Below are 21,574 nucleotides of genomic sequence, written 5' to 3'. Positions count from 1 at the left end.
TTAAATACATAGCACAGCCACACACGCATACACTTCAATTTACATGCATTTAATAATTATTAGTTATCAAGCAAAACATCCAATAAATAAATATTGTTATTAATTTATTCAAAGGGCCCTGCTTACTCTAGTTTAGTAATACCCAATGGTTGCTTGGCCAATAAAATCATATCTTGGGATACCATGTCGTAACAAGTACCCGGTATCCCATCTCATATCTCTAGGTACCCTGTCGTAACAAATAGCCGGTACCTTAACACCCTGTCGTAACAAATACCCGGTGTTTATATTTCACGTGATCACAATATTCTTTTTATTTATTTCAGTTGCAACCATTGAATATACTATCCTAGATAAACTCTTATTCTTATAATTTTTCAGTCTTTCAGATTATCCAAAGTTTATCAACTCTATCATAATCGATTTCCATTCTATCCTTAATAAGTCTCGGTCTAAAAATCCAATCATGTCCTCGCAACCATTAATATCAAAATTCAATTCATTCACGTCACTGTAGTCATAATAAATATATCCAGTATACATGTAAGCATATAAATCAATCAATACCAAATCAAATATAGCACCCAAACAAACAAGAACACATACTATATATTTAATTAACCACTTACTTGGAACTCGAGTAATCAAAACGAATCGCTAAAGTCTTCATTGCTAAATGTTTAAACTGCCTATCAAACAGTGCTTCGGAAGAGGAAGATAAACATTCAGCAATATATGGTTTTGATGTTATTCTGTTTTTCATATCTCCTTTTTTTCTTCTTTCGATTTTCTTTTTATATATATTTTTATTATTATTTTTATGTGTGCTTATATATAGATAACCATAAGAAGTAGAGTTTTAGTAAAATTGAAGAATTTATCATAGTTATCTTTCATTCATTATATATAAAATTGTTTTTTTTCGTTCCACTATCCTATTATTTATTATTTTTATAAACTTCCATTTAGTTATTTTCAAATACCAAAATTCTAAAAAAAAATAACATCAAATGGATTATTATTATTATTATCAAAGTAATTATTATTATTATTATCTTTAAAAATACATCAAAGTAATTATATTTATAAATATAATCAATATCTATATAATGTATTTTGGAGCGTTATAGTTCTCTCCCTAAAAAGAATTTCGTCCCAGAAATTTAAAAGTGATGGTTCTTAAAATTACAATGACTATAAATAAATAAAATACATTCTACCCAATAATAAAGTAACAGTTCTTAAAATCATACTGACTATATAATATTAATATTCGCTTTTATTAAAATTAATAAACCTTAATAATTAATTATTTTAAAAATCCTAATTTTTTAGGTATGAGTATAAATTTTTTTTTTACGGGCGTTACAGATAGGTTCGGGATACTCACAAATCTCTAATGTTAAATTAGTTTAAACTTTAGTACTTGATTTATTCCGAATATTACTACGATTGATTTTAATTAATGTGTATGTCCATACAAGGAAAAACGATAAATAAATAAATGAATTCATTATTAGCAATGTTCATCACATGGATTAATTATCAGTAATGTTCACATGGACCTTAATGACCATGTAGTATTTGGTCATTCACTGTTAGATCTAGGTTTATTAGATTCTTAAAGTGAATATTCAAAGCATGCTAAGACTTATATTTAATAAGTCTAGATCTAACGGTGAATGACTAAATTAATTTGACCATTAAGATCCATGTGAATATTGCCGATAATAAATCCATTTAGTTATTTATCGTTTTTCCTTACAGGGACATACATATTAATTAAAATCAATCGTAGTAATATTTAGAATAAATCAAATACTAAAGTTTAAACTAATTTAACATTAGAGATGAGTACGTGAATATCCCAAATCTAATTCTCTTTGTTAGTGTTTGTTTGCACAAAATTAATGAAACCTTTTAACCAAATTTAATTTTGAATAGATCCCAAAATCTCCTAAACTCATCACCCTCTCATCAATTTTATGTGTCCAACAAAGCTCACCCTTTGTCACAATCTAGTCTCCACCCTCTCATCAATTTTATGTGTCCAACAAAGCTCACCCTTTGTCACAATCTAGTCTCCACCCTCTCATCAATTTTATGTGTCCAACAAAGCTCACCCTTTGTCACAATCTAGTCTCCATCATCGCTCGTGTCCGTCCATCCTTCGACACCAATCAGTTTTTGTTCTCCGATGCCAGTTGTTTCTCACTCTATCGTTCTCTCTCTTCCTCCATTTCTTTTTTCTCCCTTCTTCTCCCTTTGCATTTCAGCAAAATCACGTGTTTTTATATTTTATTTTTACCTATGTTTATCGATCCTAACTGATGTCGAATTTTGGGTGTGATTTTCAATTATATAGGTTGAAAAAAACTAATTATGAAAACAACATTCCCTTTCTATAAACTTAGAGCCCGTTTGTTTTAGCTACTATTTGTTGTTGCTGTTACGGTTTACTGTTGGAAAAAGCTGATTTTCCAAAAAACAAGAATTCAAAAGCTACTTTTCAGTAACTCTCACTTTTGAAGTAAAAAGGCAAATAGAAACATGAAAATAAACTGCCAAACACGCCCTTAGTGAATCCCTTTCTATAAACTTAAATGATTTGAAAAGCTACTAGTTATGATAAAAGCTAAGCACTATTCACGATCATATAGAAAGAAAAATGGAAGGAATCACACGAGAAAAGATAGAAATTAGGGTTTTCTGACCTCTAACTAACCTTGCTTAGAGAGAAAAGCAAGACATGTTAAAATACATAAAACTTGGAGAGATTTAAGAATATTTTCAAAATTCCATCATATGTATAGAAAAAAAAAATGCACTATAAATCATCATTTAAAATAATATTAACAGATTTTTATCCAGTCCAAAGAAAACACATTGAATTTCTTGTAAGAAAGCATATTTATATACATATCATACCATATATGGCATTAACGATATAGTAGTCATAAATCCAGACATTTTACGAAGCAGTATTATAGAGTATAAACACAACAGAGAAGAAAGCCAAGAATTTACATATGCCCATTTATCCATCACAATAAACCTTCCCTTCTTTTACATGAATGAATTCAGCTTAACTGCACTTCCACTGATGATCCAAATGTGTTCTCCCCACTATATGTCATGTACAGGAAACCATCCTCGTCTTTGTTTTCCTCATATATTGCAGACATCATTGCAGCTGATCACACAATGTACTTAATTGAGTCATACCATATCAATGTAACATAATTATAATTACCAAACAAAATTAGGAGTTTGATCCTTCGTACCAGTGGGCGGCAAAATATTCTTCACGAAAATGAATATAGCCTTCTCAGCACTCAGCTTTATTCTCTTCCGAACAACATAAACAAACTGCCCAACAGTCAGATCAGCTGGAACAAGGTATCTGCATCCACAATCATTATCAGAACCCCAATCACTCCAACCAAAGTACTTTACTTGCTACATGTGTATTAAAGATCGCAGCAATTAACTCAAGTTTATAACAAAAATGTCAGCTTCAGTCAAAATCATATATGATATAAATGTAAGGAAAATGAAAATCATGTCAATTGTGTCATGTCAATCATTTGTCTATGTAAATCGTGTTATTGTGTCAGAAATTGCCATGCCTACTGGAAAGACAAAAAACGATTCTAAAACCAACGGGCAAAAATTATTTAAGCTTCGACCATTTCAATATATGCTCTAGATACAAAAAAACCTCTAACGACAATTATATCCTCTTATAGTCTAATTAAGAGAACTCCGACTGTACTCTATTTAATGCTTACTATCTCCAGTTTCACAGGATGCTTGAATCATCCTGAGTTTCACAAAATTAAATAACTAGAAATATTGTTCATCTGTTCATCTCAATAATTTTAAGGAGCTTTTTTTCAATTCCAAAATAGAGGCTTTAATTTGATGAACTGTAATAAAGATAGATTTTTCTCAGAGAAATAAAAGATACAAATAAACAAAACCAAAATGAGATAGGGGCCAAGATGATATACGAACAAATTTGGTGTACAGGATACATGTATTGTCCATTTTAGCAATGTACCTTCTACAATTTGGTCCTTTCAAGGTGCCATGTTATTGGTTCTTTCTATCAAATAGGTGGTGCATGTTATGTTATTATAGATTTCTAATTGTTATGTGTTTTATACCCTTTCTCTCTTTCAACAAGAGTAAAAATTTATTTCTATCTATAATATTAATAGCTCAGCTGAGCACATATTCATGTCTAACATGCTTGACGCAGTCTCAAAGGTGCCCTGGGAAAAAATTGAAGAGAGCGATATATAGCTTTCTGCAAATTCAACACATGAATTTCTGATGCACACCAAACATGCAAGAACTAGCATGATACCATATATTATAGTTGTATAACTGCACAAAACAGCAGACCAGACCTTAAGATGCAACAGAATGGAAGTAAGAATCATAAGATAAAGAACACAACATGGGTATAAAACTAGCATCTCTTACAATTATTACCAGTATCACGAATTAAAAGAAGCAGATGCAATGTATAGAAACTTTGTCCCAAATAGAAGTAGACATACAATGATTAATTAATGTTCTATCTATAACACATAAATGAAATTATAAGTAGAATAATAATAATAATAATAATAATAATAATAATAATAATAATAATAATAATAAAGAAGCAGAAAGAACTAACTTCTTTTTGTCGATGTCAGGTATGTCGGTTCTTTCAGCCCTTTCCACAATAACCTAGGTAATATAAAGAAAATGACAAAATAAAATCATAAAAAAAACATACTAGTATTAACAAAACTATATTAAATTGTTGATGAAGAAAATATGATTTTCATACTGGTATTCTGTCAGGATACTTCTCTCTAATACGAGCTGATTCTGCTTGCCTCCTTTCTGAAATGAATTAAAGAAAAAACCTAGTTAGCCAAAGCAAAAGTAGAGAGAAGGTACACTAAGTCACTGTAATCACAGTTGTTAAAGGCGCAAGGCGCAACGCAAGGCGCGCGCCTGAGGAACACAAGGCACAGAAAATTTAGAAAAAATAAAAATAAAACTCATTTACTAGTTAAAGCATAAACTAAAAAAATACACTTATGACCACAAACACACCTATGACCACACAAACAAAACAAAACAAAACCATATAAAAACATAATACTAAAACATAAATGTCAAAAACACCAAGTTAAGTTCATACTTCATAGAGACATTAACATGTACTTAACATCTTAACCTAAGTACCTAACTAATGCTACTAAACTAATAACCATTCATTGTCACTTGATATTCTTCTATGTGTCTGTCACATTTTCTGTTTGAGTGGAGAGGAGAGTCTTCTTTACGTGACTGCTCTTAATCCGCTCTACTCTTCATAGAGACATTACCATGTACTTAACGTCTTAACCTAAGTACCTAACTAATGCTACTAAACTAATAACCATTCATTGTCACTTGATATTCTTCTATGTGTCTGTCCCAGTTTCTACTTGAGTGGAGTGGAGGAGACTCTTCTTTACGTGACTGCTCTTAATCCCTCTCTAATCTTTTTGTATTTAGTTGTGCCTTGGTATTCTTATTTAAATCAAGAGTTAAGACTAATCTTATTTCAATTAGATTAATGGTTGAGATTAGTCAAACATTTGTTTTACACAAAACAGTAAAAAAGAAAAACACCCTAGTGAAAACACAGAGGCGTGCCTTGATTGAGGCTCCGAGGCCCAGGCGAGACGCACAAGGCGAGAGCCTTTTAAACAGGGCCTCGCTTTCTGCAATCAAGGTTCGCTACCTTGAGCCTTGAGTGAGGCGCACCTTTAACAACTATGACTGTAATCACACACAAGATGAAGGATGGGCCCCTACTATGTGATTTTCAACATAAGGTGAGCCCATAGTTATTAAAGGCGCGCCTATGGCGCATGGCGCACCAGGCGCAGGCCTTGGCGCCATGGCAGCCCCATGGCGAGGCGCAATCGCCATGGCGCGCGCCTGGTGCGCCATTTTGCGCCAAATGCAGTTGCCAAAGGCGCACCAAGGCGCGCCTTGGCAGTTAGAGGCAGTTAGAGGCAGTTATGGGCAGTTTTTTGGTAGTTACTTTATATATCTGGAATGGAACACATGTTATATTAACAAAAAGTATTAAAAAGGAGAGAGATTATAGGTTTTAAACTAAGTAGAAGACAAAGAGACTCTTTGAAGAGGAAGAGACAGAGTCATTTGAAGAGTAAGAGACAGAGTCATTAAAAGAGGAAGAAGTTTACTAGAAAGAAAACACATTAAACGGATTCAAACAACAGAAACAAAGAAGCCAAAGGGAATTCAACTTTGATGATCAATAGTTTGATGATGCCTTAGATGAGGAGTGTGATAGTGATGATGAGGAGTGATGGATTTGTAGAGTTTTGATTAGGAGTAGAACTTAGGAATTAGTATTCAACTTTAAAGTTTTCTAATATGGGGTTTATTTTGCATTTTAAAATTTATTTATGCTTAAGATATTTTCATGATTTAGTTTTATGTTAGTTTTATATTTTTATAATTTTTATTTTTTTAAGTGCGCCTTGTCTCACTATGGCGCGCGCCATCGCCATGCGCCATGGCTCCAGGACCCCTTGCGCCTTAGTGCGCCATGCGCCTTTAATAACTATGGGTGAGCCAGATTCATGTCTGAGCATAAAGCAATGATTGATGGAAGATACTTGCAATATGTAATTATTACCAACAATTGCAGCAAAACATTACTTTTGACTCGATGTTTCTTCCACAAATAAATTGTTTTAACCTCATCAAAGATAATTTGGCATAGGAATCTTTATCCTAAGCGAAATAGTTACTTAACTGTGACGCATAAAGCAGGATAAACGGGAACACCGACATACTAGGGTGCGCTTCCTTGCACAAAAGTCCACTATAAAGCAATAAAATTTTGAAAACCATGCAAACTGTAATTTCTAGGGAATGAATAAGTATGCCATTTTCTACTGTCATATCTATGTTCATTAGTTGTTATGTAGAGAAACACAAATATAGTGACCTAAAAAATAATTCTCTCAAGACAAATTTTAAGATGTTAATTCAACTAGGGTATTGATCCAGAGAACTTCTTACAATTTCACAGGCCCATTTTAGCCAGACAAAATTTGTATGCATTTCTTAGCATTATACTCTCTATCTTGATTAATTTGAAATATGCCATCTTCACCAAACATCTAAATTTCGGGTTAGTTCAATCATCAAGCAAAATCTATCTTCCTCCTAAAGCCTTTTTGAGTAAGCATTGTACATTATACAATAAAACCAAAAGTTAGCTGACAAGATTCTAAGACCAAGGAGAAAAAAATCAAGCAATTGGAAACCCTTCCCAAAACGTCATCTATCAAATTACAGCCTAAATAAGTCTTAACCTAGATCAACCATAAAACATGACGATTTAACCCAATTAAAAGATCAAAACAAACCCTACGTCTAAAAAGACGTAAATTGGAGAGAAAAACAAATTATATTCAATACATGCTTATTAAATCATCCAAAAGACCAAAACTCATACATAACATGATACGATCGTCAGAAAAATCTGCTAAACCAACAAAAACCCAAATCATACAATCGAAGAAAGCACCCGAAAACAAAAGAAAGAAGAGAGTTAAAAATACAAAGCGCAAAACAAAACAAAAATAAATAGACATAAAGTGAAAGAGGAAGATAGGAAAAGAACCGAGGGGATGTTCCAACTTGAAGGAGCTCTTGGCCATGGCTGTTTCTTGTGCTGTTTGTATGTTATTTGGCAATAAGATTGAATTTGGAGTGTGTTTGATGGATTAAAGCAACAAATACAGCGCAAAGAGGACGGGTCTTTTAATTGATTACGCCTTTATTAATAATTGTAGACTGCTGTTATACGACGTCGTTTTGTTCATTTTCCATTGATTTTTTATTTTATTTTTATTCTATACCATTATTGAGAACTTGGCGAAGGTTCACACTTTCAGTACCATATTTTCTTGTTTTTCTTTTTAAATTACAAAATAAATCTCAAATAAATTTTTTTTGGATGAAAATAACTTTTAATTTTAATTTTAAAGAATTTTTTTTGAACCCGAAATAGAACTTTCATATAAAAATAGGATTGACATCATCAACAATAACGTTTGACAGCCATTCCGGCATAACAGTCGATAAAAAATCGTTAGCATTGGAACAGGCCTGCCTAGCTGCCAAGTGTGCAGCCCTATTCGCTAAACGAGAAACAAAAACTAAAGTAAAAGCAGAATTGGATCTAAGAATAACTCGACAATCATAAAATTTTAAAGAATTCTTTTGATATCTTCTCAAAATAAAATAGGTAAAGTATTAATATAGATTTTGGGATCGATTCCAAGTATAAAATTTTATTGATAATCTAAAGGCTTAAAGCATTATTTGGCCCATGATCTATCTAAAATTGTGTCATTTGGCCCCTGACCTATTATTTGGTCATATTTGGCCCTTGACCTATCCCATTTGGTGAAATTTCACCCAATTGTATGAATACTTAACGGAATCGTTATCTCATTGATAAATAACGATATTTTGACACTTGAACTTGAAACGTGTTATTTCTTAAAGTTTTTTTTCCACATTATGTAGAAATAATTAATTAGATTAAAAAAAGAAAAAAAAAAAAGAAAAAACAAATCCTAAACTAAAATCTATTAAGTTTAAGTGTCAAAATATCGTTACTTATCAATGAGATAATGATTCGATTAAGTTTGAATCCAAATTGAGTGAAATTTCACCAATTTGGGATAGATCAGGGGCTAAATATGACCAAATAATCGGTTAATGGCTAAATAATAAATTTTGAATAGATCAGGACCCAAATAATGCTTTAAGCCTAATCGAAATCATTTGATTAAATCCGTCGCTACGGATTAATTATATTCGTCATATAAAACCGGTCGGAAATTCATATTTACACCTATCAACTTCGAAAGTAAAATTGACCCTAAATTTGAATATGAAATATAATAATAATATAATATATAATCACTTCACAAATCAATAATTTTAATCTCATATCTATAGATGGGAAAAAAAAGAAGCACATCGATTAGAGAGGTGCATTATACTTTGTTTTCAGGATACGATATTGTTATGTCTTTATTTTAGTATCACGACGTTTACATTTTTCACTTATATAATGAAATGAATGTTCAATTTACTTTTTATTATTATTATTATTATTTTCAGAATTAAATGTTTTGATATCTATTTTTTATTTATTTATTATATATTTCATTTATAGTATTAAAAATATATTTTTTTAATTTATTTTCCTGCATATTGAGCTTTGGAAATCATCTTTTAGAGACACATATAAAAAACTATTATACCATAATAAAAATGATAAAAAATAATATCTATCTATTATCTAGGTGCTTTCTATGCTTACTTTGTTTTTGACAAAGTAAGCTGAGAACTCCTACAGTGGATCGGGTGCAATGGACCCAACCAATGAAAAAAGAGAATCATGCTACCTCATTGGGAGATGATTGGTGTAAGGAAAGAAAGTGCATAATTGTCACCTTTCTATTGGTAAAGTCTAATGGACCGGGACCATATTAGAATTTCTCAAAGTACGCTTTACTTTGTTTTTTCTACCATTGGATGAACTTACTTTGTCAATGTTCATCACCATCCAATAGTGAAAAAAACAAAGTAAGACTTACTTTGTCAAAAACAAAGTAAGCATAGCTTAACCCTATTATTATCATCTTACTCTATACTAAAGGAGAAGCAAATGCTAATGTGTCATCTATTGTCTAAGGCTGACGTGTCATCTCCTTGCATTTTTATTCCACGTTACTTCATTTCCACAAAATCCCCTCAACTGTTCCTCCCCCACTCCCTCAATATTCGCCCTCCATCCCTATCAACTCATCTACATTTCCGGATTCACTCTCTCTGTACCCATATGGATCACCTGTTTCACTTCCCCCACCCCCTCTCTCTAACCATTTGCAACAAATGTTACACACATTCATACTCGGCATTTCCATTCCCAATTTCATCTCTTTTACACTGTTTACTGGAGTAGTTTTTTTTTCTTTCTTGCAGGTGACTCCTTTTGCAAACACAAGGTTCCACCAATTTGGGATACAAACACTTTTAGTATGCCAAATATTTCATTTTCTTTAGTCTTTTTTATGGTCTATTCTTTTATTTTTGGTAAACAATAATGAGATATTACAGAGAAATGATTTCTTAATCTCTTCTTATACGGTGATAACCACTTTCAACTGATGGGCATCTTCAATGGTTAGATAATTTATTTATTTTTCTAAATTTAGATTGCAGATTTGTTGAAGCACTACAAGTGATTCACGACAGGTACACGTTCATAGAACTACCTGTAGGTTGTTGTTAAACTAAGTCAGTTTTTTTTTAATATAATTATCACTAACTATTTCTTTGTATCATGTTTAAATTTTAACTGCTCCCACTCCACCGTCTGTTGAGATATATCCTGACGTTTATTTCTTTCTAATCTATTATTCCAATGGTTTTAGGTTTCTGATTTCTCTAATTATGGTTTCTTATTATCTCAATTAAATTCAGGTAAGTACTCTGTTATTCTATATCTAACCATAGCCTTTACTCTCATTTTCTTTCATTGAATTCATTATTTGTCCAAGCATTCTTTGTCCAATTACTCTGGTTTGTTTGATTTCTCTTTGTGACTTTAAGTAAGGGTTTCAAATTATCCATTTTCATTTGGCTAACAATTTTTTATTCAACTAAAGTTAAATTTGATTTACAATCAATTTTTTGAACTATAACCTTAGCCATTCGCAACCATTATGAAGATTAGCCATTTCCATGCCTCTCAATTTTCGACCCATCTCCCTAAACTATTTCAGCCTGACTAAAATCTTATGTATCTTGCTATTACATTACAGTTGATTTTCATTCACTATATTCTGGCAAATTTCCATACCTCTCAAGACAGGACATCAGTTTAATGCAGATAAAAAAATTTGGAAATATTTTTTAAGACCATAGGCTTCCAAGGATATTATTCATTTCCTACCAAATGAATGCAGGTAAAAATAATCAAACTGCATAAAGTGATGTCGGTACAAGTTATCGATTTTGTGCAAATACAATATTTCTAAAATTAAGAATAGCTGATTCTACAGGTTTTCTCTTGCAACTTTCAGTTATTTAGCATAATACTCACTCTATCATTCATTAAGTGATAACTGATGGACCTTTTTTCAGGTCATAGACACAGCAACAGATGTAGCCAGCGAAATGGTTCAGGAGCTGTTAAATCGAGTTTGTTACTATATTTCTAACGTTCAAGTAGGAATTTCATTTTATTTAACTTGAACTTCATTTTATTTAACATGTTAATTTGGTGATATTTTTTCAAATGCTTCCCATTTGCCATTGTATGATATAGAATTGTAAATTGGTGAAGGTTCACCGTGTCTTCCCATATTCTATAAGTTTCTATTTCAATTCAATTTGAGACTCTAGCATTTTCAAGTTGAAAATTTGTAAATGCCATTCACTTGACGCCCTTGATGGTTATCAGCTATATTGGATACTCCTTTCTAGAATGACATTGATCTTTCAAGTGCAGTATGTGAAGAGGTAGACACACTGAACCTTCACCATTTACTTTTGCAACATTGTCTTTTCATTTTAACCTGTTTCCATCTTATTCTTAAGTTTTTTTTCTAGCTTTTGCATGAGAAGCTGGCCTTCTATCTGTTCATTAGGTGACTGAGAATCAATTTGTTTTGAACTTTGAATCTAAAATTGGTAAAATGAAAGTTTTAGATAATGGACCTTACACTTCAACGATTCTATAGCCATTTGCACAGTGAAATTGGTAAAATGGAAGTCTTATATGATGGACCTAACACTCAGATTTAGGAAACATTTATATGCTTGATATGTATAAGTATTTAATCAGGTGTATTAAAATTGGAAATATAATCAGGTATTAGATAAGCATTCTCATTTCAGACGCTTGATACTAAATGAAGACCAATGCACCTGAATAATCAATGAAGACCGAGTATTTAATCAGGTGCATTAATATGGGCATCGGTCTTCATTTTACAAATATAATGCTGCATGTTTTTTTAGTCTTCTTTTTTTCTCCTTTTCATTGAGATATTTAATTTTTAGTTAATTATGTTTTGACACTCGGTTTCATTAGTAATGGTGAACTCAAAATGCTTATTTTCTACTGATATGGAGCTTTTATTTGGTTTCTTTAATCCTGAAATTTTGATAATCTTGCTTGAGTTTACAATGAATTTTTATATTTTCTGATGTCAAATGGATTGAAGATCTCAATTCTGCTAGCTATTTTTTTTTATGTATTTTATTGATGAATTTGAGAAGTTGTTTGCAAAGAAAGTGTTTGTAGAAAAGCCTCACAAGTTCTTATTTATGAATTGCATATGATATCCCCAAGTAAACTTAACCTGTGTTTGTAATACTACAGGTTGAGTAAGCACTCAACTTTTAGAGGCATCAAATGGATCTAGAGCTGCAGCTTCTCTGAAGGAGAATTCACAGGAATGCATGTGGTGGATGTGTTAATTTCACCAATTTTGTGGTCTCTGATTTTTTTTAGCATGAAATACAAAACTCATTGTGTTGTAATTACCTGGTATTTCTATTTCTATTTAAAGAAAAGGATTGTGATGAGTTTAATTAAAAAAAAAATTAGGATCCCTTCTATATTATTTATAATTTTAAGATTAAAATTTTAATTATTATCTCATATTTGAGAGCCGAGAGTTGAGAGTGTTACACCCACTATATATTTTGTTCAATAAATAAATATTATCTTACCTTTTAAATTTTTAATAAATTATTATCTTACATCTTATATATTCTATGTGATCTACATTTGTTCCATATCCTCCACGAGTAAATTTTTGTATCTATATATATCTTATATTTCTTTATACAGGGTGCGGGTATCGAGTATCTTGCGGATAGAGTATCCATTACCATCCTTAAGTTTAATGGTAAATTGTAATTATAGTACTAATATTAACTATTAAATTTTGAGTCCAAAAATTATGAATTGTTGTTTTATAAATTATATTTTAAGTTTTTGCACAACTATGAATTCATACTTTTTTAACTTTTCAAATTAAGCATGGCGATGATTATATTGAGATCGTTGAATTAAAAAAAAAAAGTAAATTTATATAGATTAAAGATTTTTTTTTTTGTTTCAAAAAAAAAAAAAAAAAAGAAAGATATTTTTTTTGTTACAAATTTTTTCATCTTAAGACGTATCATTTTATCTAAATAATGTAGAAGTTTGGTTTCGGATGATCATGATTCAACCCATGTAAGGTGGTGTTTGATAAAAATTAAAATTAAGTGCTGAATAAATTAACACTGAATTTAAAGTGCTGAATATTATAAATGCTTAAAATATTAAACGATATAACTGCTTGATAAATTCCGAATTTAAAAACATAATGTTAATAATGTTCAACTTGAAAGTTTAAGTTAATTTTTTTACTTATGAGATGACTTAACTGAAATATTTACGTTGTCTTATCAAATAAGGTTAAAACTAATAAGCACTTAATGTATTAATTTTAAGTGTTGAAAGTTATTACCAAACATGGTCTAAGCCTCAATTTCTCTTAGCAATCAAAGTAAATGAAAAACGATGTAACTGTATATAAAAGGTAGTTTTCGAAGCAGTATTTGATGATAAACAGACTGAATTATTTACTATTTATTAATACTTTACTGCGTAATAAATTTTCAAATGATTATAATAATATTTATATATTCATTAAATTTTAATTTATGAATTTCTGATAAATTTTGTATGATGTCCACAAAAACAAATAAAAATCCCGTGCACTAGTACCATAATAAAAATTATAAAAAAATAATTATTTTCGATTTATTAAAAAAAATCAATTTACCTTTGCATTTAAATCAACACCTTCAATTATAAGCACTTTTTTTTAGAAAAAATAAATCATTTTTTTTATTAAAAAATAGAGGCAGAAGGTGGAGAATCCCACTATCTCGCGCAATAAAAAATAAAAAATAAAATCGCTCATACAATATCTAAAACCATGTAAAAAAACTAACGAAATCGTAATTGAATGACATTATTACAATCATTAGAAATTTCATGCTTTCAAAATAGGGGTGTTCAAAGGTCGGTTCGGTTTTCAAACCGAACCGAAATAACCAAAAACCGAATAGCCTCAAAAATAATAACCGAACCTAACCAAATAATAATAAATAACCGAACCGAACCGACCGACTGAATTATTTCGGTTGGTTAGGTTCGGTTTTCTTATATTAAAAAATTTCATTAACAATTATTTTAATGCAAGGTTAATATTACACCGTTAATGATGTTGTTGGGTATTTACTTATATATACAACAATTTTTATTTTTATTTTTCTTTTTGGACAGAAAAAAAAGAATAGAAAGAAAAAACATAGAAATTTTATATAGAAATGAAACCAATCTTAATTCGAAATATGAATTAGTGTATAATTATACTAAATTGGTAGACAAACATTAAATAGACCAATAATATAATCAGTTACAGACAATCCAAAAACTATCATGCTTAACAAAGATTCTAATAATATAATAATTTTAAATTAAATATAACTTTGAACAATAAATGACATACACTAATTATATAATTAATCTAATTTCTAATTATATTTAATTTATTTCGGTCTTTTCAGTTAATTCGGTAATTTTGATTTAAAAATCAAACCGATCGAAATATTATAAAAATAAAACCGAAACCGAACCTAATAGACCAAAAACTGAACCGAAAAACCGAAATTTATCGGTTCGGTCGGTTATTTCAGTCTCGTTCGGTTTTTGAACACCCCTATTTCAAAATGACGGAGCCGAGTCCCACAATTACAGAGTAGTAGTAGTGACACCATAATGAGGAAAACAAACATCGACTTTATTACCTTCGCGAAAAATATGAGTTACCACCACTAACTGCATACCAGAGCAGAGTGATCTACATTTCTTCCATCTAGGTCTTAAATGCTAAGGAACCAGAATGTTATTGTATCTAAAGAGTACAAACCAGGAGTATATCAGAAGAGATTGAATATGTATCTTCAGTATCATAGATCATGATAGAACAATTGTAGACAATATTTGAAACTGTTTTTTGGGACAACGACGAGAAACAATCTCCACACAAAATCGATTTCATTGTTTTTTTTTCAGAAATGACTTCATAATCTTTCAATGAACTAGATCTATGTGATAGTAGACAAAACTATTCTGTTTTTCCACAAAGGAAAACATGATAATAATACTATGTAGGAAGACAACCTACAACCGCTTATATAAAGATAAATACAAGAAAAAAAATGTTAAATAAAAGATAACTATCAAATCTATCATAATAGTAGATTGATTAAAAAAAATTATTCATTAAAAAGGACCAAAGCAAAGTATAGAATGAGTTTATCATCTGACTAAAAGTTGGAAGAAAATCCAAAATCTCGATGAATAACTTGAGAATTTTCTTGACTGCAATAACTTTTTTTTTAATCCATAACCGTGACATCTTCAATTATAAGCATTAAACAACATTTTTTTTTTGTAACAAGGCTCAAGGCAAAAAAATAAATGAAAACTACCAGTGAACAACTCTGCTTAGAACCGATCCTTTACTATCATCTGAGAGAATCTCCTGGAGACCTGCACGAGGCACATCAAACTTATGGTGGTCCAAGAGGCAAGAACCTACGAAGCAATTTTATCAAAACCGGACAGGACATTAAACCGGATTGATAGCTGGGCCACGAGTCACTTGGTCGGATCAGATGGCTCAGATTTATCCACCATATGACGTAATAAATAAATAATTTATATATTAAATATATATAATTAATTTAAAATTATTTTGATAAATTATATATATCCAAAATAAATTATAAATACTACTAATATACGAGTTTGGCCTGGCCGGGTCCAAGCCTGATAACATTGCTGCGAAGTAACCAGTGAACAGCGTAATTACCTTCTCTATATGTCCGAACAAAAATAGTAGTCAAATCTTTGCACCTGATTTCTCTTCATCGAATAATGATCAACCGAGAGAAGGGATGATGAATTTCCACAACACTTGTCAAGAACGGAAGCAAAATTTTGGAGTTGATCTCCACAATGATCTTTCCGAATCCCTTATCCCAAGCTAGACAGAGACCAAAACAGAGATCCTAGAACTCATCGATTGAAGTAGTGCAATAGCCAATATTAGCCACAAAACCTCCTTGCTAGACTCCATTCTCATCCCGAAACCCCCTAGCAAAAGCAAGACCCAGGTTCCGTTGCAAAAACTCCATTTGTGTTGATATTCACCCATCTAGATTTCAGCCAAGACAAATACAACAAAGGATTGGAATATGGTTAGCAGAAAGTTGATTTTGAGCTTGAAAAAACTATCATATTTGTATTTTTATAGTTTTTATTTGTTAATAAACAGATTGTTATATAAATTCAATTAAAATATTTATTATACTATCTAAAAGTAATAATATAAAATTATTTAATATAGAAAAACACGTATATTTATAGTATATATTTCAAAAATAATTTCTTCAAAAAATATATTCAATAATAATATCATTGAACAAATCAAACAAATAAAAAAATGTTCACAAATAACATCAAAAGCTATGAAACAAATTCTTTAAAGTCTTAAACCATACCATGACACACAAATAAAGAACACAATTGAACCAAAGTATCCGAATAATAAACACAATTTACGTATAATCATGTGATAATGTTCAGAAGTAAATTATAATATAGCAAAAGAATAATAATAATAAATAACTTTGTTCATCATCGCCTACGTAGTCTAGACGGCATCCTTATGGCCTAGACGGAGCACATACAACTAAAAATCGTATAGGGATAAAAAAATGCCCAAAACAACTGATTGAAGAAAATTGAAATGGATTTTCAATTTCATGCGTCTAAACGAGATCTAAACGGTCGGGATGATCTTATTTTTTAAAACTGAATACGATATAAAAGAGGTCATTACTAAATTCATCCAGAAAAGGCTTTCTTTTTCTAGGGTATCTTCTCTATTAACGGTGTACAAAGGGAGGTTATTCATATCTGAAGGTTCCTATACACGATTAGTTAGATGATGGCCACTTGGAACATGATCATGAGAAAAGAAAAGAAAAGAAAAGGTTATTAAATCCAATAGACCAAGTCAATGAATCAAAAACACTTGTTGTCATCCATATCAGGACAATACTAAGTTTATGAATTCTTCAACACTGTGGACGGCTGCCTCTTCAAATTTAACTCATCTCATTCTATAAAAGGAGACAAGAACATACACATCCATCACACCCTCTTCTTCTTCTCTAATATTACTTCAAATAACTTCAATTTCAAATGGCATTTAACATTGTTTTCTTAGGGCTTGTTGCACTCACTTTCACTCTTGCATTATCCGATCATGCTCCTCTCCAGGACTTCTGCGTAGCTGACCCAACCAAGCCAGTTTTCGTAAACGGAATGACATGCAAGGACCCAAAGCAAGTTTCAGCAAATGATTTCTTCTGGAGCGGACTTCATATGGCAGGCAACACATCAAACCCAGTAGGTTCAAAAGTGACACCAGTTACAGTAACCCAATTGCCAGGACTCAACACACTAGGCATATCCATGGCTCGCATTGATTTTGCACCTTTGGGTATAAACCCACCCCACACTCACCCTAGGGCTACTGAGATTGTTACTGTTTTGGAAGGATGTATTGAAGTTGGATTTGTCACTTCTAATCCTGAGAATAGGCTTATTACTAAAGTTCTTAACAAAGGAGATGTTTTTGTGTTTCCTGTGGGTTTGGTTCATTACCAGAGAAATACTGCTCACTGGAACGCTGTTGCTATTGTTGCTCTCAGTAGCCAAAACCCTGGTGTTGTTTCCATTGCTAATTCTGTTTTTGGGTCTAATCCTGATATTCCTGCTGATATTCTTGGAAAAGCTTTCCAGCTTGATAGCTCTGTAATTGCTGGACTCCAGGCTAAGTTCTAGCCAATATATTTCTTTTTGTTTTAGTTTTTTATATGCTCAATTGTAATTTTTTTGATCTATCAATGACATTTCCATTTTAGCCTGTTTTATTATGTCTTGAGCAAGCCACTATTAATATACCAATATTTTGGTATCACTTGTACCGCTCTAGGTTCCCTTATGAACAAGATCACCAAACAACTCTTCTGTACCATGGGTATGATGCAACAGGTTACCAACGAAGAAGTCGCACTAGTAGAAGAATTAAATGAAAATTTGGTCGTGGTAGAGGAAGCTATCTGGTTGGCCAAGGATCAAAGCTCCACCGTTAGCTCTACCAGGCCAAACTCAGTTTCGGATCACCCAGTCAACAGAAACGTATCTCAGGAATATGTGAGGGATGGTATGGGAGGAAAATCTCGCAATAAAAAAATACTCACGCTTAAAAGAATAGTAGAAAGTGATCTCTCTCTATCTCATCTTCATATATCGAGAGTAGTTGGAAGGAGTCCTTCGGGGATGACCACTCCTCCCATCGCTTACGTGAGAAAGAAGACGAACAAGCAAAGTCACTCGTCCAAAGAAATAAGCACGAGGAGCGGCCCTCCTCCCTTGTGGCTCCGATTTGTAAGCATCAGATTCAAAAAACCTCAAGGGACTTCAAATCTCCTCCCCGGCATAAAAGAAAATCAACTAAAAGGTTTAGTTCTGCAAAATGGCCTATCCGTGAAAAGAAAATTCTAGATATGGATCTTATAAAGATTCACATGATTTACCTAAAACTTCAGGTCTGCTCCTATAGTGGTGTGAGAATCATCCAACAACACTTTCTAATCATCGTTCACAGTTGTATATGCCTTAAACATATTTCTATCACAACGGACATAGCGAGAGACACCATTGTCTACCCACCACCCATCTGATCCACCAGCAAGGTTGATCTCAGTAACCATTGCTACCAGAGGTAGTTCTTCAATCAGGTTGACACTAAGACCATCGTTTGGTTTGTTCATGCACTTACGTGCCATATGATCTCGTTTCCCGCAGTTAAAGCAGAAAAATGCAGTATCATTCGTAAGTGGCTGCTAATGAGGTCTACTTTGGTTACTTTGAGAGTTCCAATGCTTACGGTTCTGGTTCTGTTTGATGTTCTGGTCCTTAAAAAAATTCTAATTAGTTCCCAGAACATCAGTAGTTCTCTTTGTGTTAGAGATAACAAACATACATCTTCTTTTTATCATGTTTTCAAGCTTCCTCCTCAATATGGAGACGAGTGATCAGACTTTTTAGAGAAAATTTCTTAGTTTTATGCCTAAGAACATTTTTAAAATCCTTCCAAGAAGGAGGCAACTTATTAATTATAACACCAACTTGAAACTGTTAATTAAAAGGCATACCTTCCGAGATAATCTCGTGAGCAATTTTCTAGAGTTCATGTGATTGAACCCCCACAGATTTGTCATCAGTCATCTGGAACTTGAGGTAATGACTGATAATGGAAGAGCCATGACGCAATGTTCGGAGTGTTATTTTGGAATCCCTTGCCTTTTATTGATTTGGAATGAGATATTTATACATGAGATTACAATGTGAATGCTATAAAATCTAGCTAATTTACAGCTAATATAATTCCTTAATCTGTGGTTGATTTACATTACTAATATTAACATAATTGTCTAACACACCCCCGTAGTCGAAACGGGAGGAGGATGAACGTTGAGACTAGACCGAAAGTCTTCAAAAAGAATCTGAGGAAGACCTTTGGTGAAGATGTCAGCGATTTGGTGCCGAGAAGGTACGTGAAGAACTCTGACCTCCCCTCTCGAAACCTTTTCACGGACGAAGTGTATGTCCATCTCAATGTGTTTTGTCCTCTGATGTTGGACCGGGTTACCGGACAAATAAACAGCACTGACATTGTCACAATAAACCAAGGTGGATTTCCGAATCGGCAGGTGGAGCTCTAGAAGGAGATTCCGAATCCAACAGGTTTCTGAGACAACATTAGCGACCCCGCGGTATTCCGCTTCAGCACTCGAGCGAGAAAGAGTTGGCTGACGCTTGGCAGACCAGGATATGAGGTTGTCCCCAAGGAATACACAGTACCCGGAAGTAGATCAGCGAGTATCAGGACATCCGCCCCAATCAGCATCAGTATAAGAGACTAACGAATCAAGGGAAGAAGCTGTGAGATGAAGCCCATAATCAAGAGTTCCTTTAACATAACGGAGAATACGTTTGATGCCTGCCGTGTGCTGAGTCCGAGGAGCATGCATGAACAAACAAACCTGCTGTACTGCGTACGAAATATCTGGCCGAGTCAGAGTTAAATACTGTAATGCACCGGCGAGACTACGATACTCGGATGGATCATGATAAGGTGAACCAGAGGAGAGACTGAGCTTCTGCTTGGTGTCAACAGGTGTAGTGCAAGAGTTAGAGGAAGAGAGCCCGACTTTTGTAAGAATCTCATTTGCATACTTCTTCTGAGATAAGAAAAGTGATCCCGGGGTGCGAGTGATGGAGATACCCAAAAAATAACTTAATGGACCTAAATCCTTCATAGCAAACTCAGAGCTCAAGTGTCTGATGATAGTCTCTCGTAAAGCAGGAGAAGAAGCTGTAAGGACTATGTCGTCAACATATAGGAGCAAATAGGCGGTCTCGGTCCCACGATGAAAGACAAAGAGCGAGTGATCAGACTTGCTATGTGAGAAACCCAAAGTTGCAAGAAAAGAGGCAAACCGTTGGTACCACGCCCGAGGAGCCTGTTTCAAACCATACAGTGACTTTTGGAGGAGACAAACATGTTTCGGATAGTTGTGATCTCTGAACCCCATTGGCTGATGCATATAAACTGTCTCAGAGAGATTGCCGTGAAGGAAAGCATTCTTAACATCGAGTTGGTGGAGACCCTAGTTTTTGGATAGAGCAATGTTGAGAACGGCACGGATCGTTGCAGGTTTAACAACTGGACTGAAAGTCTCGCCACAATCTACACCAACTAGTTGATTAGCACCATTGCCAACAAGGCGAGCCTTATAGCGCGCAAAGGAACCATCTGCATTAAATTTGTGCCTGAAAATCCACCAACTACGCAAAATGTTAGCATTAGGAGGACGGGGTACAAGGACCCACGTCTTATTTTCAATAAGAGCTCTATATTCATCGGCCATGGCACTTTTCCAATTTGGGTCTCGTAATGCGAGGGAAGGGTTCAAGGGTAATGGAGAAAGAGTGGAAGTGTTGAGGTTTAATTTACGGATGGGCCTAAAAATTCCTGCTTGGCTTCGGGTGACCATGGGATGGGTGGATATTATTGGGGGGGAAGTAGGCTCAGGGGAGAGGGTGTCATTAGTGGAAGGAGAAGGATAGGGGCTAGGCTGTTGGGCCTGTTGTGGAGGCCCAGGCGGACTGAGTGAGTGGGCGGGGCTGGGCTGGTCAATTGGTCCGGGTGGGCTGGGAGGTGGACTGGCAGGCGTGATA

At 33.1% G+C, this 21,574-nt stretch overlaps 2 protein-coding genes across 2 annotated transcripts; one reads left to right on the top strand and one right to left on the bottom strand.

Moving 5' to 3' along the window:
* Window positions 1-2,832: 2,832 nt before the first annotated feature.
* Window positions 2,833-7,856, bottom strand: LOC136219091 (autophagy-related protein 8C-like). Its single transcript, XM_066006322.1, has 5 exons — window positions 7,721-7,856; window positions 4,847-4,902; window positions 4,691-4,743; window positions 3,285-3,403; window positions 2,833-3,193 (listed from the first exon to the last, which is right to left on the bottom strand). Exons 1-5 carry the CDS (start codon window positions 7,755-7,757, stop codon window positions 3,081-3,083), a joined length of 378 nt encoding a protein of 125 aa, XP_065862394.1. The 5' UTR covers window positions 7,758-7,856; the 3' UTR covers window positions 2,833-3,080.
* A 9,608-nt stretch (window positions 7,857-17,464) lies between these two features.
* LOC136220757 (putative germin-like protein 2-1) lies at window positions 17,465-18,109 on the top strand. The gene has a single exon (XM_066008543.1). It carries the CDS (start codon window positions 17,465-17,467, stop codon window positions 18,107-18,109), a length of 645 nt encoding a protein of 214 aa, XP_065864615.1.
* The last annotated feature ends 3,465 nt before the right edge of the window (window positions 18,110-21,574 follow it).

This window comes from Euphorbia lathyris, chromosome 2, assembly GCF_963576675.1.
Source record: "Euphorbia lathyris chromosome 2, ddEupLath1.1, whole genome shotgun sequence".
NCBI classification, from domain to species: Eukaryota; Viridiplantae; Streptophyta; class Magnoliopsida; order Malpighiales; family Euphorbiaceae; genus Euphorbia; species Euphorbia lathyris.
Note: the sequence above shows the minus strand (reverse complement) of the source record. Positions and strands in the feature narration are given on the sequence as shown.

Coding starts and splice junctions, on each gene's coding strand:
- LOC136219091 (XM_066006322.1), bottom strand. CDS start 7,757: ATGGCCAAGAGCTCCTTCAAGTTGGAACATCCCCTCG. Junction 4,744..4,846: donor AGTATCCTGACAGAATACCA/GTATGAAAATCA, acceptor TATATTACCTAG/GTTATTGTGGAAAGGGCTGA. Junction 3,194..3,284: donor GAATATTTTGCCGCCCACTG/GTACGAAGGATC, acceptor TTGTGTGATCAG/CTGCAATGATGTCTGCAATA.
- LOC136220757 (XM_066008543.1), top strand. CDS start 17,465: ATGGCATTTAACATTGTTTTCTTAGGGCTTGTTGCACTCACTTTCACT.